Source organism: Callithrix jacchus, chromosome 18 (genome assembly GCF_049354715.1).
Source record: "Callithrix jacchus isolate 240 chromosome 18, calJac240_pri, whole genome shotgun sequence".
NCBI lineage: Eukaryota > Metazoa > Chordata > Mammalia > Primates > Cebidae > Callithrix > Callithrix jacchus.
The window spans coordinates 23,494,424-23,518,156 of record NC_133519.1 but is presented as its reverse complement, the minus strand read 5'-3'; the positions used below and the strand labels follow the sequence as shown (position 1 = coordinate 23,518,156).

The 23,733-nt window shown below is 38.8% G+C and overlaps 2 protein-coding genes across 7 annotated transcripts in view; both read right to left on the bottom strand.

Annotated features, from left to right (window-relative positions):
- LOC100385418 (torsin-1A-interacting protein 2) overlaps positions 1 to 23,733 on the bottom strand; it is a 45,926-nt gene that overhangs the window by 21,977 nt on the left and 216 nt on the right. For 2 of the 6 annotated variants that reach the window (XM_035279241.3, XM_078356203.1), the window contains exons 2-4: positions 23,385 to 23,519; positions 11,800 to 12,217; positions 5 to 184 (exon numbers count right to left, since the gene is read on the bottom strand). In XM_035279241.3, coding sequence (XP_035135132.1) covers positions 5 to 38 — 34 coding nt within the window. In that variant the 5' untranslated portion in view covers positions 39 to 184; positions 11,800 to 12,217; positions 23,385 to 23,519. The remainder of the gene's footprint in view (positions 1 to 4; positions 185 to 11,799; positions 12,218 to 23,384; positions 23,520 to 23,733) is intronic. The other 4 variants (XM_078356206.1, XM_078356205.1, XM_078356204.1 and 1 more) reach the window with 3 other exon arrangements.
- Positions 11,083 to 11,677, bottom strand: LOC108588927 (torsin-1A-interacting protein 2). Its single transcript, XM_054247408.2, has one exon. The coding sequence runs from the start codon at positions 11,536 to 11,538 to the stop codon at positions 11,143 to 11,145; it is 396 nt and encodes a 131-aa protein (XP_054103383.1). The 5' UTR covers positions 11,539 to 11,677; the 3' UTR covers positions 11,083 to 11,142.

Below are 23,733 nucleotides of genomic sequence, written 5' to 3'. Positions count from 1 at the left end.
TTACCCTCTTGAGGCTCCCTAAGTCCACTGTCGGCCATGTTTGTGTTCTCTCTCTCCAGAGTTGGGGGGATACTTTTTTTAGTGCTTGGTTTTCCTTGTGAAGATGTCTTGTTTTCTTCTTGTCCCAAGTCCCAACAGACTCATGCTTCCCGTGGACCCAGGAAATAAGGCATATATACAGTGACTAAAACAAAATGAAAAAAATTAAATGACTTTTTATCAATACAAAGGAGAAATGCAAATATCAGCTTTATTTATTAAATATGTTTAGTTTGAGTAACTTTTCCTCTCTGAAACTTTTTTTGTGAAGAAAAGTTCCTTTCATGAGAATCACACTCCAAATCCTAGACTATTAAAAAAAGCTCCAGATTATTAATCTTTCATCAATGTCATAATCTCCTAATACATTCCACCACATATTGAAAGAGTATAAAAAGTAAGACCAAGTGACCAGAATCTTCAAGAGAATAGCTTGAATTAAAATAAAAAATAAATCTAAGAGTAGAAATTTAAGTCACTGCTGAAACAATCACTGCAGATTTCCTGGAGGCCTTCAATTTGTGTCCCAGATACTTTTCTCATAGTCTGCCTATCAGAAAGTTTCACTTATATTAAAAAGTAACAACACAGGAAGTTCCCACAAACTGAGGCAGCTGCTTTGAGGTACTGCTACACATTCGGACTGACTTTGGTTTCTTGAAGTATTCTTTTGTAAAACATGGAGAGAGTATCCCTTCATAGAATGCCTTTTCATGCAATGCTCAAAGACAGATAAAGAAAATTATTAAGTTTTATATAAAAGGAATCAAAATCATTTTATAAGTAATAAAACAATATTTTATAGTTAATTCTTGTTTTTTGTCAAAAACAAATTGATCGGTAAAGTTACTTAACATTCATTGCCTATAAAAATGAGAGTAATGATATCTATGAGGCTTAAATAGAAAAATATTTATGAAAAAGCTGTGAAGTGTGAAGAGTTTTTTGACAGCCTAGTTGGAAGGCTAGCCAACTGGCTGTCTTTGTGTTTTACTCAGCACTCTTTTGTAAAATTTAATTTTACAGATTAAACACTTCAATCCCCAATGCCTATAAGGTGCCTAATATATAATAAGAACTCCATATTTTAACTTAAAAGCGTGTGGGAAAAAAATGAATGTATAAATAAAGAGTGATGCCATAGATAAACTGGAAGGAAAGACAAGAGTTAGGGACAGACCCTTCTTTCTACCGGTGTAAACACTTAGTAAAGTGTCTCAGATTCGGAGGGTTCCTTGTCACCTCTTTTATGTTCTTCAAGCTCTCGGGATTGAGCTTTCAAGCCATCATATGTTGCAGTGAAGGTTTCCCTCCTATCCTAGCTCATGATAGAAAAGAAAAAGTCCCCAGTACTTTTCAAGTTTTGTTAAAAAATTTTTCCCTGCCAGCCAAAACCAAGAAAATAGGTCAAGTTTCCTATGTACAAGTAACAAAAATTATCAAAAGCAAAGATGCTACTCACAATAACCATAAGGAATCTGAAATAAAAACTAAAAGATATCTGGTAATAAATCTAACAAGAGATATGCAAGATCTTTAGACAGTGGTGAATTTTATGGTTTGTAAATTATACCTCAATAAAGCTGTTTCTTTAAAACACAACTTTAGAGAGAAAAATATAAAACTTCATTGAAGTATATAAAGAGATAACGGAAAAATATATCACACATAGACAATAAGACTCAAAACCATTGATGCCAATTTTCTCCAAATTAATCTACAAAAGTATGCAATTTGAAACAAAATCTCAAGTTTTTTTCTATTATTACTGTTGGTTTCTGGTAAAATGGAAAAGCTGATCCTAAAATTCACAAAGAGCAGCAAAGGATCAAGAAGAGTCAGCATAATTCTGAAGAAGTGGGGTGATCTTTACCAGCTATCAAAACTTCTTTAAACCTAAAGTAGGCTGGGCACAGTGGCTCACACAGCAATTAAAATGAATTAGATTATCTTTAAAAGTTGTAAAATTACAGCACTGAAGCACTTACGACCAGGCACAGTGGCTCACACCTATAATACCAGCACTTTGACAGGCCAAGGCAGACAGATGGGTGGAGCTTAGGAGTTCAAGGCAAGCCTTTGCCAGGCATAGTGGCTCACGCCTGTAATGCCAACACTTTGGGCGGCCAAGGTGGGCAGATCACGAGGTCAGGAGATCAAGACCACCCTGACCAACACAGTGAAACCCCATCTCTTCTAAAAATATTAAAAAATTAGCCGGGCATGGTGGCGTGCGCCTGTAGTCCCAGCTACTCAAGAGGGTGAGGCAGAAGAATTGCTTGAACCCGGGAGGCAGAGGTTGCAGTGAGCCAAGATCATCCCAGCCTGGGCAACAGAGTGAGACTCCATCTCAAAAACAACAACAACAAAAAAAAACCCAGCCTGGACAACATGGTGACAGCCTGTCTCTATGAAACAATATACAGAAACTAGCCAGGTGTGGTGGTGCATACCTATAGTCCCAGCTGCTGAGGTAGGAGGATCACTTGAGCCCTGGAGGCAGAGGTTGCAGTGAGCCAAGATTGCGCCATTGCAAGCCAGCTTGGGCTACAGAGCAAAACTCTGTCTCAAAAAAAAAAAGTGTTTCACATCTTTACTGAGGTGGTGGTTCCCTTTGTTATCAAACTTAAAATTGTATGTGACATAGATTATCCTCAATAAACTTTATTGCAAACAGAGCTGAAGACTTTCAAAAATATATTACTTGGTAACTAGGTTGCAATCCAAAAGAATCTGCAAAGGCACCACCACAGGTATTTCTATAATCTTATAAATGCTTGACATACACCATTCCTGTCACAAAGCACACACAGACCCTATAGCCCACTTTACTCAGACCTTTTGTAACGTATCATCACTGTTCAGTGTTGAGATAGCATTCCCTCACAGCGCAAGTGGGACAAACAAGAAGTTCTTGACAAATCCTCAGAAAAGGTCACATGGCAGGGTATCTGAGAGATCTGGAGGCCACTGTTCCAGTGGCAGGTCAATCTTTTTTTTTTTTTTCCCGAGACAACACCTCAGCCTTCATAGCTGGGACTACAGCTAATTTCTGTTATTTTTCGCATAGACAGGGTCTCACCATGTGGCCAAGCTGGTTTCCAACTCCTGGCCTCCAATGATCACCCACCTTAGCCTCACAAAATGCTGGGATTACAGGCGTGAGCCACTGCACCCAGCCAGGCAGGTCAATCTTTTGAATGGTATCTGACCCCTATCAGGGTATGTGTTCATTAGGAACCTCTGGACTGCACAATGGAAGTGAGGCAGAGCCTCATCCTGATGGAAAATGGGGTAGTTGGAGACTTGCTCTAGCTGTAGGGAAAACCCCTCCATAAGTAAGCTGAAAAATAGATACTTTTGATAGTATCTTCTACAACAAGGAACTGATGAGACCTGCGTGCTTCATACGGCAATGAAAGACATTTACTCTGAGTGAATCCCTTGCAAGTTCAATTGTGACATGTTGGTGTTCAGTGCTGTATACATGGAGGTGATAATTTTCATATTTCTACTTAAATAAAATGTAGCCTCATCACTGACAGTCATTTCCACTTCCCTGTGACCCTGAAATCTGCAGCAAAACCGGCATCATTTTGCTTTGTCCTCATCAGGGCTTGTAACAGGTTAAGGCTGTAAGGTTTTGTTCTCCATTTATGAAGAACCTACTAGATGGTCGGCTGAGGGATGCCTTGCTTAATTTCTATCTCCTGGGACTTCTCTAGGAGGGACACAGATTTGCCTCACTGCTGCTCCTGTCAATGTGGCTACCCTGTGCTCTGTCTTTTACGATGTGTCCTTTTCTGCTTCATCTCACTGTAAAACGGTAAACGCTTTGACTACGCGTAGGTGCCATTGTGTGGTACACCAAAGGACTTCTGCACTGAAGTTGCATAACCAGGTCTAGAAGATTCCAACATACAAAATTAAGTGCCATAAGGCTAACTACAATTCAATACCTATTACATGTTTATAAATAAATTTGGGCCAGGCCTGGTGGCTCGTGTATGGAAGCCAGGATGTTACAATTCTGCTATGAAAGCATACACAACAACTATAAAAGCTACTATTTATTGAGTGCCTTCTTCGTGTCAGGCAGCATTCAAAGCTGTTTATGGATTAACTCATCTAATCTTCCAACACTTTAGGAGGCCAAGGCAGGAGGATTGCTTGAGTCCAGAAGTTCAGGATCAGCCTGGGCAACATAATGAGACGATGTCTCTACAAAAAAATTTTAAAAGTAGCCAGTTATGGTATCACATGCCTGCAATCCCAGCTACTCAGGAGGCTAAGGAGGACCATCCCTTGAGCCCAGGAGTTCAAGGCTGTAGGGAGCTAAGATCACGCCAGTGCAATCCAGCCTGAATGACCCTATCTCAGAAGAAAAAACAAACAAAATATATATGTGTACATACATATATATGTGTGTGTAATGTATATATATTTAATACTAATGAAGGTTTGAAAGCATTCCATTTTTTTTGTTACTCTGTACATTATTTACATATATAATTTATAACAAAAAATAAATACATAAATGGAAAGGATACACATCGACTTCCATTTAGTGCTTGCTTCTGCAAGGAATACAAGAGGGTGTCAACTGTACACATAAAGTTTCCTTAAAAAAAAACATTTTTTTCTCTATTCATAGAAAAACATTCAAAAAATATAAAAATAACAACTGAAATAAATGTGGTAAAATGTTCATGTATTTTAGATCTGGGCACAGGTCTTGTTATATTATTCTCTGTACTTTTCTATATGTTTGATGTAGTTACTGTCTTTTTAAATGAGTAATAAATTAGTCTCTGTAAGAAAAAATTAAGTATCAAAAGGCAAGGCCTGTAATGGAAACTCTTTGAGCCTACATGCAATGACCTTGTATTACAGAGGTACGCTTCCACCATGGCCTCCTAGACGTTCTGTCACAAACAGCTGGGAGGGGACAGGACATGGAAAAACTGCCTCTGAGAACAAAATCAGAGCTGGGAGAGCAAAAGGACCTTACCCATCCTCCAACTCCATCCTGCAAACTGCTAGCGTTGCCATGGGGACCAGTGAAAAAGAGGGGAGGGGATGGAGACCTGGGAAAAACCTGGGGAGGGGCGAGGGGGATAAGTATCAGGAAGCACTAAGACCATTTTTTTCAATGGAGAAGAAAATTAGAAGTTTAGCAGCCAAGAAAAGCAAAAAAGAAATCAGCCATTCCAGCACAGTAGTTTAGATATAAATGCCATCATGACAAATGTATCGCAGTTGGGGTAGAATTAAGCATATATCTTTATTTTTAAACACGACTTTATTTTAATGAATGATGCCATTTTTAGGCTCTAGGGATAAAAAGAAACTGATATCTTGGCCCTGAAACAAGTTACAATCCTGCTGCGAAAAAGAATAACACAGAAAGCATACATAACAGCTCTAAGAACTACTATTCCTTGAGTGCCGTCTTTGTGCCAGGCATCATTCAAAGCACTTGATTCACTCATTTAATCCTCACAAGAATCTCATGAGGTGCAAACTATTAATATTCCCACTAGTTTAGAGATGAGGAAACTGAGATACAGAAAGGTTAAGAACCTTACCCAAGAACATGTGACTACTGAGGGCAGTCAGGTTTTGAACTCAGGTAGTTTGGCTGTGGGACCTAATCAAGACCCTTTAAAAAGCTTGCGTGAAGCATACCACAAAGCACCCTTACTCTGGAATACTTAAATCTAGATTTGAATTGTGACACTAGCACATATGACCCGAGTGAATTTGTACGTATCTTTCAATTTTTCTCTATTTCTTTTTCAGGGAACTGTCACATCAGGAATCTGTTTATCTGTTGTGGAAAGCCTCAGGTGATCTAAGGTAGACATAGGAATTATATCTACCATAATTAAGATTATAAAATGGGCCTAAAAATTGTGACAAAAATCTGCCTTGGGTCATCCATCCCTCCAGGCCTTTTTTTTTTTTTTTTTTTTTTTTGAGACAGAGTTTTGCTCTTGTTACCCAGCCTGGAGTGCAGTGGCGTGATCTCGGCTCACTGCATCCTCTACCTCTTGGGTTCAAGCAATTCTCCTGCCTCAGCCTCCCAAGTAGCTGGGACTACAGGCGCGCGTCACCACGCCCAACTAATTTTTGGATTTTTAGTGGAGACAGGGTTTCATCATGTTGACCAGGATGGTCTCAATCTCTTGACCTTGTGATCCACCTGCCTCCGCCTTCCACAGTGCTGGGATTACAGGTGTGAGCCACCGCGTCCAGCCGGGCCTTTTAATCTTTACAACAAAGACCATTTGACTTAACTACAGGCTCAACCTCAGTCCCAAAATCAATCTTGTCCTTCATCAGGAGAGATTTAAGAAGTTTTTTGTTTTCATTTTTAGAGACAGACCCTCACTGCTGCCCAGGCTGGAGGGCAGTAGTACCATCATAGTTCACTGCAGCCTCAAGTTCATAGCTCACTGAGGCTCGAGGGATCCTCCTACCTCAGCCTCCTGAGTAGCAGGAACTACAGGCAGATGCCACTGCATCCAGCTAATTTTTTCTTCTTAAAAATTTTTTTGTAGAGTTGGGGTCTCACTATGTTACTCAGGCTTGTTTTGAACTCCTAGGCTCAAGCCATCCTGCCTCAGCCTCCCAAAGTGCTGAGATTACAGGTGTGGCCTACCAGCCAATAAGTTTACAATAATTCAGCATCAGTTCAAACAATTGGCTTTCATCCCTGTTCTAAAACAGACTCAGTGGGCATGGTGGCTCCAGCCTATAATCCCAGCACTTTGGGAGGCTGAGATGTACGGGTCACTTGAGCTCAGGAGCTCAAGACGAGTCTGGGCAACATGGCAATACTCCATCTTTGTGTATAATTTTGGTATACAAAAATTAGCTGGGTGTGGTGGTGCAAGCCTATAGTCACAGCTACTTAGGGGGCTGAAGTGGAAGGAACACTTGAGCCCAGGAGGTCAAGACTGCTGTGAGCCATGATGGCGCCACTGCACTCCAGTCTGGGTGACAGAACAAGACCCTGTCTCAAAACAACAAAACAGTAAGTAAGACTCTACATTATTCCCCAGTTGTAACTTCTGCTTTTGCTTTCTTGCCTTATATCTTTCCTCATCCTAAAGATTTAGTATGTGCCATATGTTTGGTACATGTTACTGCATTTAAACCTCACAACAGGATGAAGTAGGTATTATTACACAACCTTTTTCACAGATGAAGAAACTAGATACAGAAAGGTTAAAATGCCCAAGGTCATTTAAAAGCATCAGAATTAGAATACAAACCCAGCTGGCTGCAAGGCCATTATTTTGCCTCTATAAAAAGCAATTTTCAAGCTGTGTCCCCAAAATTCCATGGAGACTCAGGGTTGCCAGGGAGACAGGAGAGATGAAAGGGCTATGGTTCATCTCACTTTTACAGACAGCTATGAATGTGGACTGCCACATATTCTTTAGATGCCATGGACTCATTTCTGCCTTCCTGTTTGCCTGGACTTCCTTCACCTGTAACTCAGAGATGAATCTTACCTCACTCACTCACATCCCCCAAAAGCCACCTCTTTGGTGGCTTTCTAGTCTGCCCTTGCATGTTTCCATTAACCCTGCCCCACTCCCAGGTTTGCTGTAAAATAACAGGATGTAGTTATAATGGTCATTTTAGAAATGCTACCGTAACATATAAGCAGTATTACCCATTCTTCCACGCCGTAAAAATAGAGACTAGTATGGCTCACACTCTTTAAAATACTGGGTAACCCTCGAGATCATTTGTCATTAGAATTAATTTTACCAACACAGCATTTATATTTTAATAAAATTCATTATTCACATCAACTACAGAGTATTCTAGAATAATCTGCAATATTTGAAGCCATACGAGAAAGATCTAAGGTGAAAAGCTGTGTTCAAAGCCCTCCTCAATTTTCTCCTTTGCTCAGTTTTATGAGCTCTACTACATGATGTTGATTTCTGACAGCTTACCATATAACAGGTATGTGATGTTTGAAGGCAAAGGAACCTTCTTAACACTAAAATTAGTATTTTTTATTCTTTTCTTGTCTGTATATTCACATAGCTTGTAATGACACCAAACAAAACTGTGAAGAGGACTGAAACAGTCCTGATTAGTTTAAATAACGAGAAAAATGTGGCAAAGTTATGACCTAAATTATCAACAGTGATCTTCAGTCTGACAGGAAACCTCTTTTTACATTACCAGCGTTACCAAATAAATGGTACTATCTTGCAGTATTATGAGTACTCTGCTCCCATCCTTTTAAGCCAGATAAGTAAACACTATGGACATATTACTACAGCATTTCTCAATGCTGGTGTGGTCCATAGAGTGTGGTCCATAGAGTGCCTGCATCAGAATCTCCCAAGGTACTATTTCTTTTTTGTTTTTGTTTTTGAAAGATACAGGGGTCTCACTATCTTGCCCAGTCTGGTCTTGAACTCCTGGGCCCAAACAGTCTTACTGCCTCAACCTCCCATGTAGTTGTGATAAAAGGTACATGCCACTGCACCCGGCATGAGGTGTTATTTATAATATGTAGATTCCTGGACCTTATAAGCAACCTGAGGAATCAAAATTTCTAAAACAGACCAAGAAATCTGCATTTATTTTTCAAACGAATGAGAAGTTGTTATATTGCCCAGGCTGGCCTTGAATGCATAGCCTCACCTCCTCAAACACCAGGACAATTGGCCTGAGCCACCGCAGCTCCCAGTTGTACATTTTTAAACAAGCTCTCCCAAGTTCTGCTTAGGTATTGATTTGAGAAATCAATGGTATAAATCCTTTTAATCTGATCTTACTATTTAATGGAGAGATTGGTTAAACAGAAACAAAGACCTTTTCTCTATTTTGCTGATATTTAAATTTTCACATTTGTAGACTGTTTCTTAGTATATGTCCTTGTAACATAAGCATTTTCTAATAACTGAAAAAATTTAAGGGCCAATACTACTAATCATAATATTCTCAAAAGCACTCTCTCAAAGTAAATTTTCACTTTTCAGGAAGAGTTGTAGGATAGTGAAGTTCTTCATTAAACAGTTAGCAATAAACTAACTAGTCTTCACTCAATTTAGCAGTTCATATAGTTTATTCAGCAATGTAACAGGAGAGAACCTCCATTGTAAGAGACATAAGGCAGATACAGGGTGGATCTCTGGGGTACATTCTTCATACAGACTAACAAATACCTTTAGGTTTCACAACATGTGACAAGTATGATATGTTGCACACCAAAAACCATTCATTCCTCACTTTTTCCTTGCTAAAAGAGCCCTGGCCAGGCACGGTGACTCATGCCTGTAATCCCAGCACTGAGGGAGGCTGCAGCAGGTGGATCACCTGAGGTCAGGAGTTCGAGACCAGCCCGGCCAACGTGGTGAAACCCCATCTCTACTAAAAACACAAAAACCAGCCAGGTATGGTGGCAGGTACCTGTAATCCCAGCTACTCAGGAGGCCGAGGCAGGAGAATCGCTTGAACCTGGGAGGCGGAGGTTGCAATAAGCAGAGATTGAGCTGCTGCACTCCATCCTGGGCAAAAGAGCGAGACTCTGTCGCAAAAAAATAAAAAGAGCCCTGATTTCATTAATGGAGGCAATGTGCCCTACCTAGGCAATGCTAACCCTACTCCCCTTTGCCAAGCTTTCCCAGGCTCCCTTGTAAACTGGTTCTTTCTAATGACATGTAAGAAAAAAATCTGCTAGGGATTTTTGGAAAAGATTTGATTCCCAAATAAAAGAGACTTGAAAGAATGCTGTTTGCTCTCCACTTCCAGCCTTTTCTAGGGATTAAAAAGTCTGGTACAACAAGAAGTCATACTATATGCATTGAGAAAAAAACCATAAGGACAAAAAGCAAACATAGGTCCTAGGCTGAGTGAGGTGGCTCACACCTGTAATCCCAGCACCTCGGGAGGCCAAGGTGGGAGGATGGCTTGAGCCTAGGAATTGGAGACCAGCCTAGGCCATATGCAAGACTCTGTCACTACGTTTAAAAAAGCAAAAGCCAAAAAAAAAAAAAACAAAAACATCCCAAGCGGGAAGGACAGAAAGAAGCTGGGACCTTGATAATATTGTTGAAGTGATATAAAAGCACTAGATACCTTGATACCTGGCATGTTAAGTGTAATTTAAAAATTATTCAGTGGCCTCTGAGATGCTTTCAACAGCTTTTTCTAAGTGGCTTAACCCCAACTCTGGGTCTATGATTTTCATGAACAATAGAAGTTCAGAATGTGGCCAATGTTCAGCAGGATCTTCTTAGTTCTAAGAAGATGCTTTCACTAGACTATTCACAATATATATGAGGTCAGGCTTGATAATTTCTTTTGTCATACATCTCCTAGATAGGTACTTTTCCATTTCCAGGGGAGGACGTTGTAAATTCAGTCACGACAAAGACAAAACAGTCTTTTGTTTATGTAAAGCCAAGTAAGTATAGACAGGTGGCATTTCTGCATGTTTCTGCAAAACCTATGTAGGTGTTTCCTAATAGAATGTGATTTATCTGACAGTGACCAGTTATCAATAATGTCACAGCCACACCGAGGATGGGCCAAAGAGGGCCAATGATTAACAGATGGCTATATATGGATAAATTTTATCTATCTATCTATATATATATATCATCACTGACTAATGCATAAGAAGTGGAGTCTATAACAGTGTAACTTCTTATTAAAATTCACTGGACTAATCTAGGATCCAACTAAAACAAGGATGCTTTCCCACAAAAGTCATCATTAGAAATACCATTATGGAGCACAGAGTATGAGACTTGCCCTCTAGGACTACCTTGTCATATGTCACTATTTAAGCTGCAGAAAGTTTTTTAGAAGTGGTAAGTTCCAAATCCTTGTTAATAGAAAATATGGATTAGCCTCAGTCTAGATGGACAATCTGGCTGGAATACTGATTAAATTCATGGTGAGCAAAATATGTGTAGGCCACAGAAGCAGATCTAACAATTTAAGCAGTTCCCCCAAAGTAGTGACAATCTGGGTCAGATTTAGAAATGAATTATTTTTCCATCTTCTTTGGGCTAACGACACAAAAGCCTCTAGACTTGACAATTTTGACTATGACAGAAGCTATTTGTTTTGGCCCAGCTTTTTGTTTAAGGTTTTATCTGTTCTGGTCAAGATTAACTGTAATGCTGGGTTAAAACCAGCTACTCGAGAGTCATGTATTCTTTTTCTAACCAGTGGAGGACCCAGAAGAAATGGATGGCAGGCTTTCTCAAAGGTCCATCTGGTGAGATTTTGGGGAGCCCACTCAAGTGGGAAAGACCAAGGAAGAACAAGGCTTCTATTAGCAGGATTATCAGGATAACACTCAGGGCAGTAATCAGCTCTGTTAATACGGTCTAAGAATACCTGGTAACATTCATTCTCAACAAGTTCAGTTTGGTACAACCAGTGGCCTAGTTCTAAACTAGGGAACCACTGTTGTCCACAATCAGGGCAATGTGAATTATCGGAAAACATCTGGACCTGGAAAGACGACACAGACAGCAATGTAACAGCAAGAGGCAACAATGACAAAGAGAGACACCCAAACAACCAGTCCTAATACAGGTTTGGTTTACCAATCTCTTAGTTCAACCAATATTACTTGGAGAGCCAAATAAACTTGGGTTTGCACCTCAGTGCAATTCTTCAAGATTTCGTTGTCTATTTTTCACTCAATTGCAACTCAGTCTCTGAACTCAGGGACCAATCCAGTTTATAATGTTACCAGTCACTTACTAGCAGTACAGATCTCAGGATAGCTCCTTCAAATCCCAGCTTCTCAAGAAGAGAGAGGGCTCTAGTTTAAATTAGTTATATTTTTCTTATGCGTTATCAGCTGCTGGTGGTGTCACACAGAGGCACTTGGCTTACTCTGCTTTGTTGGGAAGGTTATTGTGTCTGCTTGGTGAAACAGAGGAGCTGACAGGTCCAATGGGTCTTTTGTTGGTGCTGGCACTCTTGCTGTTGTAATACACGTACCCAAGTCTTAAGGCCTTGACACTTTATAGCAATGTAGAGGGGTCAGAAAAACCTGGCAGAGTCGTCTTGAGCGAAGATCCAGTGACGTCTGTCTTGGGAGCACATTAATCAGGACCCAGTTGCCGTGAAGGAGCTGATGCTGAGTTGGATGGAGAATCTGGAATGCGTCACATACCTGTAAATGATAAAACTTCAGACGACTCATATGGGTTTTACAGTTGCTCACATTATTATTAGAAACATGCATTTGGAAATTATTCAGGTTAGTTATAGGCAGATAAGAAATGTCTCATGGGTTTTCCCATGACTATTTAACATGGGTTCAAACGAATTGATCGTACTAGAAAGAATTCTAGATCATTTATACTGGGACTAGCTTAATTTTTTAGGACTGTATTTCTTTTTTACTCCATGTGTACCTTGCGAATAATAAGGTCTATACAATCACGTCTAACTTGGTAAAACTTTGAGATCTCTTTTATATCTCTTCTGTAAAATGGGTGCCAGGTATGGCATTCCCATAATGTATGATATAACATTAACAATGACAGGCTTTCCCTAATAGGTTTCAATCTATCCACAAAAAAGCTTACACAATTTTTACATAATAGTCTTAAAAGCTAACCATAGGAAGCTGAACGAAATCCCTTTGAAGGCAAAAAAAAAAAAAAAAAATCAAAGGGGCAGGTCTCATTGCCCACCATCTAGTTTTATTGGTTTATGCACAGTGTCAGTCTGAGAAGGCAAGTAAGGCATAGCCCTGAGCTATTCTTGGAAAATGCATAGTAAATCAGTTGGAATTTACAGATACTATCATCATCTTTGCACTCCTTCATGACACTGAATGTAGCATGTAAACAAGGTGGGACAGTAGGATGTATATAGAAGGTCACCTAGAGAGTGTCACAGATTGTCAGAGTACTATATACCACACCTTTCTTCCATGTTCTTTTTGTAAATTCTGAGGCTTGATCCTGTGAGAGTAATAAGAGACACTGGGGAAAGCATGGGTTAAAATATAAAGATCTGGCCTGAAAAACAGAAGGAATGACAGCCTTATTGTGGTAAGCCAGAACACTTTCCTTACAGAAATAATAGCTGTGATTCTCAGATTTTAAAATAGTAAATTTAAAAGGTAAATGAAGAGCCTCTGACAGTGCTACAACATGGGGCCCGTATTTTGATGGGAGCCCCAGAGCAGGTGAAAGAGAGTAAATATAGATATACTGATGAGTTTTCTGAAGTTAGGTAGCAGTATACGGTTGAGGGCTACTAATTCAGTTCCTCAGGCAGAGTGGACAAAAGGTGGGGTTAGCACAGGGTATAACAGAGTTCCCTGAGGGTCTATTGACAAAAGCTATCGGAGTAAAAGATTCAGCTGCTGAATCAAACCTTGGGCATCTAGTCATGGTACAGAGAGATGACGAATGAAACTTCCACAATGGTGGAGCCCAATAAACACAAAAGATAAAAAACAAAAAGTCTGACATTTAAATGATCGAATTTTGGATTTTTACAGCAAAATCAAATAAATACAACAATATACTACTGTAGTATCAGCAAGATACTATTTTACATCCACCAGACTACAAAAACTAAGAAGTCTGACAAAGGGGGTTCCACATACTGTTCCACTCTTCCCAGAGGACTCTACGAGTCAAGAGAAAGCCCTAAAGCTTGAAGTGCTCAGAAAAATTCCATCCATTTCCCAACCTTCAGTTTTCCAACTTCAGTAATCAAACAAGCACTAGAATTCCCAGTAATTCAAGAGAACTCCACTGTTCCTTATGTTCCAGACAAGTCTTTCCTCCTCTCCTGTAGGCAAGAGCCAATAGGAGGCCCCAGAACCCCAAATGCTCAGAATAATACTACCCATTACAGCTTCCTCATTCTTTAGGCTTAGAGCTAATGGATCAGTAGGAATAAAGAAAGGGGCCTGGGAAAATGCTAATGGCAAGATTCCTAACCCCCATACCCACCCCAACACTCACAGCTTCACTACCATTATCTGCTTAAAAGCATCAGGACCATGGCTTCCCGGGCTTTTGGCTAAGATCAAGTGTAGAAAGCATCAGGACCAATCTCATATTTGCATCTCTGTTTATGTCAATCACCACCTGAAACACAGGACTTCTTGGTTATGTCTCATCCTCTTAAACTCAAATCTCCCATATGGCCCTACGAGCAGTGCAATAACAAGAACTATCCTTGCTTTACTTTTTTTTCCCATAAAACAGATACCATTTTGCTATGTTATTTATTTTAGCTATTTTTCTCTACTAAAATATAAACTTCCTGAGAGCAGGACATTTTATCTTTTTATTTACTGCTATAGTGGCCAATAAATATTTCTGGATGAATAAATGATAAAAATAAAATGTAACTTGAATTCTTACACTCTAATGATAAGACTATAAATCTATAATCACTTTTGGAATTGGCATTACCTAGTAAAGCTAGGTAATGCATATCCTTTAATTCAGCAATTCCACTCTTAGGCATATACCCTAGAGAAATTACACATGTACATTTAAAAACATGAATAAAAACATTCATGGTGGCACTGTGTAATAGCAAAATAACAACCAAAATGGCCATGAACAGGAGAATGAATAAATTGAGGTATTTCTGTTTAATAGGATACTGTCCTTATAAACATAGATGAAACTCAAGAATGTTGAGCTTAAAAAAAAATGCAAGTAGCAGAAGGAAAAAAATACATACATGCACACATTCTTATATAAACTTTCCACTTATATAAAGTTCAAAAGCATATAAAATTAATGTATTGTTTAGGAAAAAGTATGTAATAAAGCTTAAAAAAAAAAGTATGAGTCCAAACCTCAGGATAATTATTACCTCTATTATAATAATAGAGAGGGAACACTGGGGGATGAAGGACATTCGAAGAATTTCAAAGATAATTGTAATTTTGTTTTCTTTAACTGGGTGAAGGTACAAGAATACCCACTGTATCATAAATCCTAATAGCTTACAGCATCTCTATTCAATATTTTATAATGTTTAAAAAGAGAAAGAGATTAATAAGCAAAAACAAACTTTCACACTGTGGAAAAGAAGACCAGTAGCAGTTAATTTGCTCAGAGGTAAAGCAGGCAACTTTCACTGGGATAAAGAAGAGCCATATAGGATATGGATCTGTTTTCCTCACAAAATTTTAAGCAGCCGTTTCGTCATAGAAATAAGGTAAAAGGGCCGGGCACAGTGGCTCACGCCTATAATCTCAGCACTTTGGGAGGCCAAGGTGGGTAGATCACGAGGTCAAGAGATCGAGACCATCCTGGTCAACAAGGTGAAACCCCGTCTCCACTAAAAATACAAAAATTAGCTGGGCATGGTGGTGCGTGCCTGTAGTCCCAGCTACTCCGGAGGCTGAGGCAGGAGAATCGCTTGAACCCAGGAGGCAGAGGTTACAGTGAGCCCAGATCGTGCCACTGTACTCCAGTCTGGGTAACAACAGCGAAACTCTGTCTCAAAAAAAAAAAGAAAGAAGGTAAAAGAAGCCTACCTAATGGTTGTATGAAAAAGAGGGTTTATCTTAGCATACTCTATGAAGGCATGAATTTGTGTGTAGGGAAGTTGCTATTTCATATAACATGTTTATACAAATTAGAAAAAGACACAGTTCCTCCAAGCAATCTACAGCTCAGAGAACTTTATTTGGCAGAGTATTAAATGGTATACGTAACTCTCTGTTAGATAATAACACTTAGTAGCTAACTCTTATGGGGTGCTATTTTCTGTTCTACACACTTTATTTGTATTAACTCATTTAATCTGCTCACAAAGCCAAAGGACCCTCTTCCATTATGAATAAATACTGGCAGTGGGAGAAATCACCCCTTCTAATTTTTCACTTCTACACCAAAAAATACAGGACAAACTTCAGAGTCCTGAATCCTCTGAAATTACATATAAAACTCTCTATACATATGTGTATTTTTTTTCCAAAAAGACAGTAAATCTTTTTAAACTCCTAGAGGAATCTGAAATGACTCAGGACCATACGCACTATGGTTCCTAATCATTTTGCTATCCAAGGTAACTTTTTTCCAACCCCACCCCCTCCTCCCCCATATTGGAAAAGATGTCCAAACAATCTGCAGTCTCAAAATAATTTCATTTTCTCATTTTTAGTAATCAGATATGTAGATCTGACAAACAGAATTTCTAAAACAAAAAACTACTGTTACTAGCCTTGGTTTAGAACTTCCAATATTTTAAATTAGACAGAATACATTACATGCCTGTAATATAGAGTTGGAAAGATGTGGATTTGTAAAATCGGCTTCTTTCTTAACTCCATTAGCTTAAGTCCAAAGCAACTGATTGAAGGTAAATATATGACTATCATTAGGTTTTTAGAAATGCTGAAAACACCTTGAGAACTACCATTACTCTACTGATTGTTAAACGTATTGTTTTAAGTTATTTGAGGAAAGCACCATGTGCTAGGCCCAATGCCAAGTACTATGGATACAGAAAGAACAATCATTCAGGACTTCCAGATGTCTAGAGAATCCAGACTGGAACCAGTAACTTAGGTGAAGGCTAAGGGCACTTGGAGGAATATAAAAAAGATCCCCTGTGGAGATCACAGGAAATTTAGGGAGGCCCACAACAGAAGTTGGGATGCCTGTATTTTCAAACCTCCTTCACTAAACAGAGGGCAAAAAAACAAAATTTGAGGAGCTTTTCTACTGCACAAATGCCATACAAAAGAAAATACAAATCAGGGGTTTTGTGTATGTGAATTAAAATAAATTTAAGATCCTTCCTGAAACTTTATTAAAAGAAAATTTAGAGAAGAAAATAGTACTTTCACACCGAAATAGAAATGTAGTTCTATTTCTCCACTGACATTTACATCAACTAACCATGACAACTTTTTAACGAACTTCTCTAAAAAGTCTATCTTGTTCTTTCCAATTTCCTGAATGTATATATATAATAGGCTCAAACCTGCCTTCAATGGATAAAAATTCCTTCATTCTTTTTCATGGTATCATGAGAATTAAGTTTCAGACTGAGTCAGGATTGGAGTGACTTTTCCAGGCAATTTAACCTTAGACTTCAGCCTCAACCAATTCCTCGTATGATACATAAAATTAAGATAGGCACATAGAAAAAGTATAAATGCTTTGAACTCTCTTGAATTCCTATTTTAAATATTTTCTTCTGGGGGTAGTCAAAGCTAATCAATAATCATAACTCTTTTGTATGAGACAGTCTCCAATAAGTTTCATACACAAAACGAAATCTTAAGAGCTTCCTATTTCACAACTTCTGAATTTAGATGAGATTAATGAGTATGAAAAAAGGAATCATTCTTCTTTTTGAATTCATATAATCTAAAATAATTTTTTGCTGCAAATAAAATGCTTCTGGGAAAAAGTCAACTTGTTTTGTGAGAAAGTACTTTTAATTTGGCAGTCTTGAGATTACTGAGAGAAGGCATATGGATAACAATCTTCAGTACTATTTAGTACACACACACACTGTTCCCTCCTTAGAACAGATAAGCCAAATAAAAAAAAAAGATCCAAGGTTAGAAAACAGCTGCAGAATGTTCTCCTCTCTCTTGCCCCAGGAACTGACAAACAAAACAGGTGGGTATGCATTGCTAGCATACTTTTTGAGGGGGATAACCATAAAGGTGAACAACTGGTTTAGAAACTTACTGGTACAGAGAATAAAAACTCTATTTGCTCTAATGCTCCAAAAGCCCATAGTCCAAATTCTGTCTACAGTTTCACTTCAAAACACCAGCAGCCAAACCTTTAAGGCTAATATACAACTTTCAACAGTCAGATCTGGTACCAAGCTTAGTTATGTCCATTAACTTGTGCTAGCTATTTATTGTCTGTCTAAAACTAAAATTCTAAGTCTTGCTCACTCCTCTGTACCATATCCACTGTCATAATATCCCAGCATTATTATTTTCACAATTTACTCACTCATTTCTCTGTATTTTCACTCACTGGTGACTTACTCTAGGGAGTCTGAAAAAGTACTAGCCTAGGAACAAAAAGCATTCTAACTATTTCCTTAGGAAACTGTTTTTTTATACAGGAACTGAATGCCTGGCGCAGTTCAAATTCTATCTATATTTTCTGAGTACAGAAAGTATTTCTTTCCTGCTTACCCTTCCTATTCCCTCCAAACTCCTTTGACTTGTGTCTGCAGTTTCAGTTGACCATGTAGAGGTATTAAGCTATGTATGAAGGATCTAAGAGTTTGCTAAGATTTCCAATAGTGGCCATGTGCAGCGACTCATGCCTGTAATCCCAGCACTTTGGGAGGCCGAGGTGGGTGGATCACCTGAGGTCAGGAGTTCAAGACCAGCCTGACCAACATGGAGAAATCCCGTGTCTATTAAAAATACAAAATTAGCTGGATGTGGTGGCGCATGCCCGTAATCCCAGCTACTGAGGAGGCTGAAGCAGTAAAATCACTTGAAACTAGGAGGCTGTTGTGGTGAGCCAAGACAGCGCCATTGCAATCCAGCCTGGGCAACAAGAGCTAAACTCCTCCTCAAAAAAAACAAAAATTTCTGTGAGTGGCACAACTGACTGCCAGTTCTAGTTTAACCTCCCTAATCACTTTTAGTTCTACTTCAAGTCAACATATTTTTATTAAACTTTTTATTTTGAACTCATTTTAGACTTACAGAAAAGTTGCAAAAATTGCACAGAGGTCCCTTGTATCTTTCATCTAGCATCTTATATAATTATAGTTATCAAAAATAAGAAATTAACATTGGTACAATTCAATTAACTAAACTAGAGGCCATGTTCAAATCTCACCATTTTTCCCACTACTGTCCTCTGTAAGTTCCCAGGGCCAATCCAGGATCCCCACATCATGCAGCCTTTAGTTGTTATTTGTCCTTAGTCTCCAGTCTATGATAGTTCCTCAGTCTTTACATGTCTTTTGTGACCCTTGTCTTTGTGACCTTGACACTTCTGAAGAATACTGGTCAGTTATTTGGGGTTTGGTGTTTTTTGTTTTTAATTTTAAAAAATAGAGATGTGGTCTTGCTACATTGCCTAGGTTGGTCTCAAACTCCTGGGCTCAATCAACCCTCTTGCCCTGGATTCCCAAAGTGCTGGGATTACAGGCATGAGCCTCTGCACCCGGCCTGGCCAGTTATTTTTGTAGGATGTTCCTCAGTTTCAGTTTTTATAATATTTTATCATGATTAGAAAGATAAAAAGGTTATGCATTTTTGGCAAGAATAGCAAATACTACAGAAATGCTGCTGTGTCCTTCTCACTGCATATCTTTGGGTTCATGATGTCCTTATCTTATTACTGGTGAGGTTAACCTTGGTCACTTTGTAAACAGTATCTCCACTGTCCGATTACTATTTTTTCTTTGTAGTTAATAATTATCCTGGGAGAGATACTTAGAGACTATGTAAATATTCTGATTTTCCTCTAACTGGATTTTGTCTGCAACAACTACTTTGGTACTGTTTCCCTAACAGCGGTTTTGTATTTCCCTCTTTCCATCTATGTTTATTAACTGGAATTAATAATAAATATAAATGTTTATTAGAGTTGTCCCTTCCTCCCCCCAACTTATTTATTTAGCAATATCAGTATGAACTCATTTTATTTTATGAGTTAAAGTCCAATATTATCATTATTCATTTTATTGCTCAAATTGTTCCAACTTGGATACTAGGAACTCCTTCAACTTGCTTCCTGGGTCCTTTCGACAAGGTCCCTAACCTTTTTTTTTTTTAGCATTTCCTTACTTTCAAGCACCACAAGATGTTTTAGGCTCATCTCAGATTTTCTCTGCACCCCGCACTGAAATTGACCACTTCTCTAAAAAGTCCCAGTTCCTTTAAAAGCCAAGATGTGGATGCTCAGTGCTACTGGGATAGAACTATTAAGCCAGACAGGCGGACAACAAGTGTTTGTTTCCTTACTATATTAAATTTATTAGCTGGGAACCATTAACATTACCTAGGAGCTTGCTGAAAGTACAAATTCAGGCCCCAACCTAGACCAGAATCGCTGAGACTCCTGCAGGAATTAGTTTTCACAGATTTGCCAGATGACTCTGGTGTTCACTATAAAGTTTAAGGAGCATTGGTTTAAAGTTAGTTTTCCTTCATTATAAATCTTGTATTTTTAATTTTTAAAAAAGGAAAGCTTAAACCTTATAATTTGCCTTGTGTATAAGTTATATTTTTACTACAACTAATAAAATAGGTGAATGGCCTCATCTGTTAAGGAACTAAACATTCCCCTAACCTTTATTTTCCTACAAAATTTGTTTGAAATCTAGTGGTCAAAATAGTTAAAAGTAGGGTGGGGGAGGGATAAAGCAGATGCAGTGGCTCATGCCTTTAATCCCAGCCCTCTGAGAGGCCAAGGTGGGAGGATCACTTCAGGCCAGGAGTTTGAGACCAGCCTGGGCAACATAGTAACACCCTATCTCTACAAAAATACAAAAAGTAGCTGGGTGTGGCAGTGTGTGCCTGTAGTCTCAGTTAACCTGGGAGACTGACGTGGGAGGATCACTTGAGCTCAGGAGTTCAAGTTTGCAGTGAGCCATGAAAGTGCCACTATACTCCAGCAGCCTGAGTGACAGAGCAAGCCCTTGTCTCAAAGAAAAAAAAAAGTAGTTATAAAGTACCTCTATACAGTACTTCAAAAAAATACTGTAGTCAGGTACAATGTCTCATGCCTATAATCCCAGCCCTTTAGGAGGCTGAGGCAGCAGAGGACTGCTTGAGCCCAAGGGTTCAAAGAAGGGCCTAGGCACTAGGCAACATATTAAGACCTTGACTACACAAAATAATACAAAAATTACTGAATTATGGGGTGTGTGCCTGTAGTCCCAGCTACTTGGAAGGCTGAGGTGGGAGGATCACTTGAGACTGGGAGGTCAAGGCTACAGTGAGCTGTGATTGTGCCACTGCACTCCAGCCTGGGTAAGAGAGAGATCCTGTCTCAAAAAACAAACAGACAAAAACTGTAAATAATGTTACTTTTCTACAAAGAACTTATAAGTAAGCCTCCAGGATCAAGTCCTGCCTATAAATAGGACCTAACATCCATAAAGTAAATCTACCAACATAGAACCCCGCATAGAACTGTCCTCGAAGGTCAGACTGCCTAGGCCTAAATGACTGCTCCAGCTTCTGACTTGGTGTTGTTTTTTTTTTCTCTCTCTCCCCTTCTCTGCCCTTGGTTTTCTTTGTTTTTTCTTTTGTTTTTGAGAAGGTCTCCCTCTGTTGCACAGACTGGAGTGCAATGGTGCTATCTTAGCTCACTGCAACCTCCACCTCCCAGGTTCAAATGATTCTTGTGCCTCAAGCCTGCCGAGAAGCTGGGAGTACAGGCCCCCACCACCACACCCAACTAACTTTTTTGTATTTTTAGTAGAGATGGAGTTTCACCATGTTGGCCAGGCTGATCTCAAATTCTGACCTCAAGTGATCCACCAACCTCAGCCTCCCAAAGTGCTGGGATTACAGGAATGAGCCATACATAACACCTGGCTTATTTGAACTATTAAAGGCAAAACCAGGCAGCTTCATTTGTGTAATTAAAACAAAACCCCAGAAGAAACCAATGTTTTAAAATTTGACTTTTTGCAAAAATGTCATTACATTTATTTACATGATATATACTCATGGTCAAGGGCTGAAGGAAAAATCTCTAAAAACCAAAACAATATGATTTGTTGAGGTAGTAGAATTACAGATAAATTTTCTTCCCAGAAATTTCAATTACCAAAATTATGTGCACAGATCATACCTGAGCCATGGCACACACACAAAAAAATCATGTGCCAACTCCTTTAAATATTAGTAAAGAGGAAAACAGCCCACACAGTGACAAAACAGGAATTCAAATCCAGCTATGACTCTAAAGTCTATGCTCATTATTGATGTTAGGGATGCCCTTTCTTATTCCCAAATGCTTGATTTCTGTGCAAAATTTATGATAATGTATGATCACCTACTAAATTCCTTCTTGTGGGACACAGTTTAATCCAGTGGTTCATATGATGCAGAAATATTAATGAAACTTTAACACAATTAAAATTCTAAATGGTAAATAAAAACAGCCAATTCTTCATTCTTTCCATTTTTTTTTGGAGGTTGTAGAACCTCCAGGTTAATGTGCCTTCATAGTTGGCTTAGTGAACAACCTCAAAGTGAGAAAGTAGACAAGGCTTCTTGAAGCAAACTTTCCTTCAGGAAATTCAAGTAGCACTTCAAAGAAGTGTGGATTTTCCTGGAATACAGTTTTGACTTCTGAGTTCATGGAAATGAATGGAATACAGAAATGACTTCTTAGGCAAAAATAAGTTATATACAAGATACAACGCATTATTAAAATACCCAATAATCCTCAAATAATTGGCTAAATTCTGAAGTTAAATTCTTTGTTAATTATTGAAGTTCTCAAGCTAACATTACCTCTACATTAGAAAGAAACTAGATAAAATAGTGCTTAAATGAGTCACCCAAGGTTACGTAATAAACCTGCAGAAAAACAGGTAATCAAGTTGTGGACTGCACGTTCAGCATAATAAACATTACTGAAGAGAGGCACTCAGTTCTCACAGCAAATGTTGGTTTTTCAAACTGTTCTAATCCACACAAAGGCTTCCAAGAACATCTATAGTTACTCTACTTCGAGTTCTTTTTTTTTTTTTTATTAAATGTTTCCACTGGCCCCTTTATACTCATCTTGTGCTGAAAAAATAAAACTCAAAAAACATGGATAGCTGCCACAGCTTAAAACAAAGAAAGGATCTTTCAAACAGATCCAAAATAAAATGTTTTAAAAACTAAAGACAGGTAAAACAAAACCAATATGTTTAATCTGTGTAACTTCATTTCTGGATCTGTGTAACAGTATCAAGTCTGATAATCACGCATTACTCATGAAGTAGAGAGTACTAAGAACTTTGTTAAAAGAAGGAAAAGGTGCAAACTTTTTTATCCGGTATGAAATACAACTGAGAGTATGGTACATACATAATATATAAGCAAAATGGTAGGAGGTCTTAATAAAACTACAAGTTTGTCCTTTTTAGCACCATGTTTTTTTTAATTACTATCTTTTCAGGATTAAGTTGATGAATGCTGAGATCCTAGGCCTGCCGGGCATGGAGTAATCGCCGCCTACACTAGTAGGAAAATTTCCCACTTACATTTCGAACCCTACAATAATTCTGCTTCTCACCTTAAAGTTTAAAGCTAAAAATTTACTCACATCTTAACCCGTTTAATATTTATAAGATTCTGTTTCTTTTTATCCCGAAACGAAAATATAACCCCAACCTACCTCGTTTACTGTTCAAGTGAGGCCAGGTGTGGTGGCTCAAGCCTGTAATCTCACCACTTTGGGAGGCCGAGGCGGGAGAATCACTTGAAGCCAGGCATTCGAGACCAGCCTGGGCAATATAGTGAGATCTTGTCTCTACAAAAATAAAAAATAAAGTAATTAGCGGGGCATGGTGTTGCGGGCCTGTAGTCCCAGCTATTCGGGAGGCTGAGGCGGGAGGATCGCTTGAGCCCAGGAGAACGGGGCTGCAGTGAGCTATGATCGCGACACCGTATTCTAGCCTGGGTGACAGGGCAAGTACCGGTCTCAAAAACAATAAAAATAAAAATATCGTTTGGGCAGTAGGGAG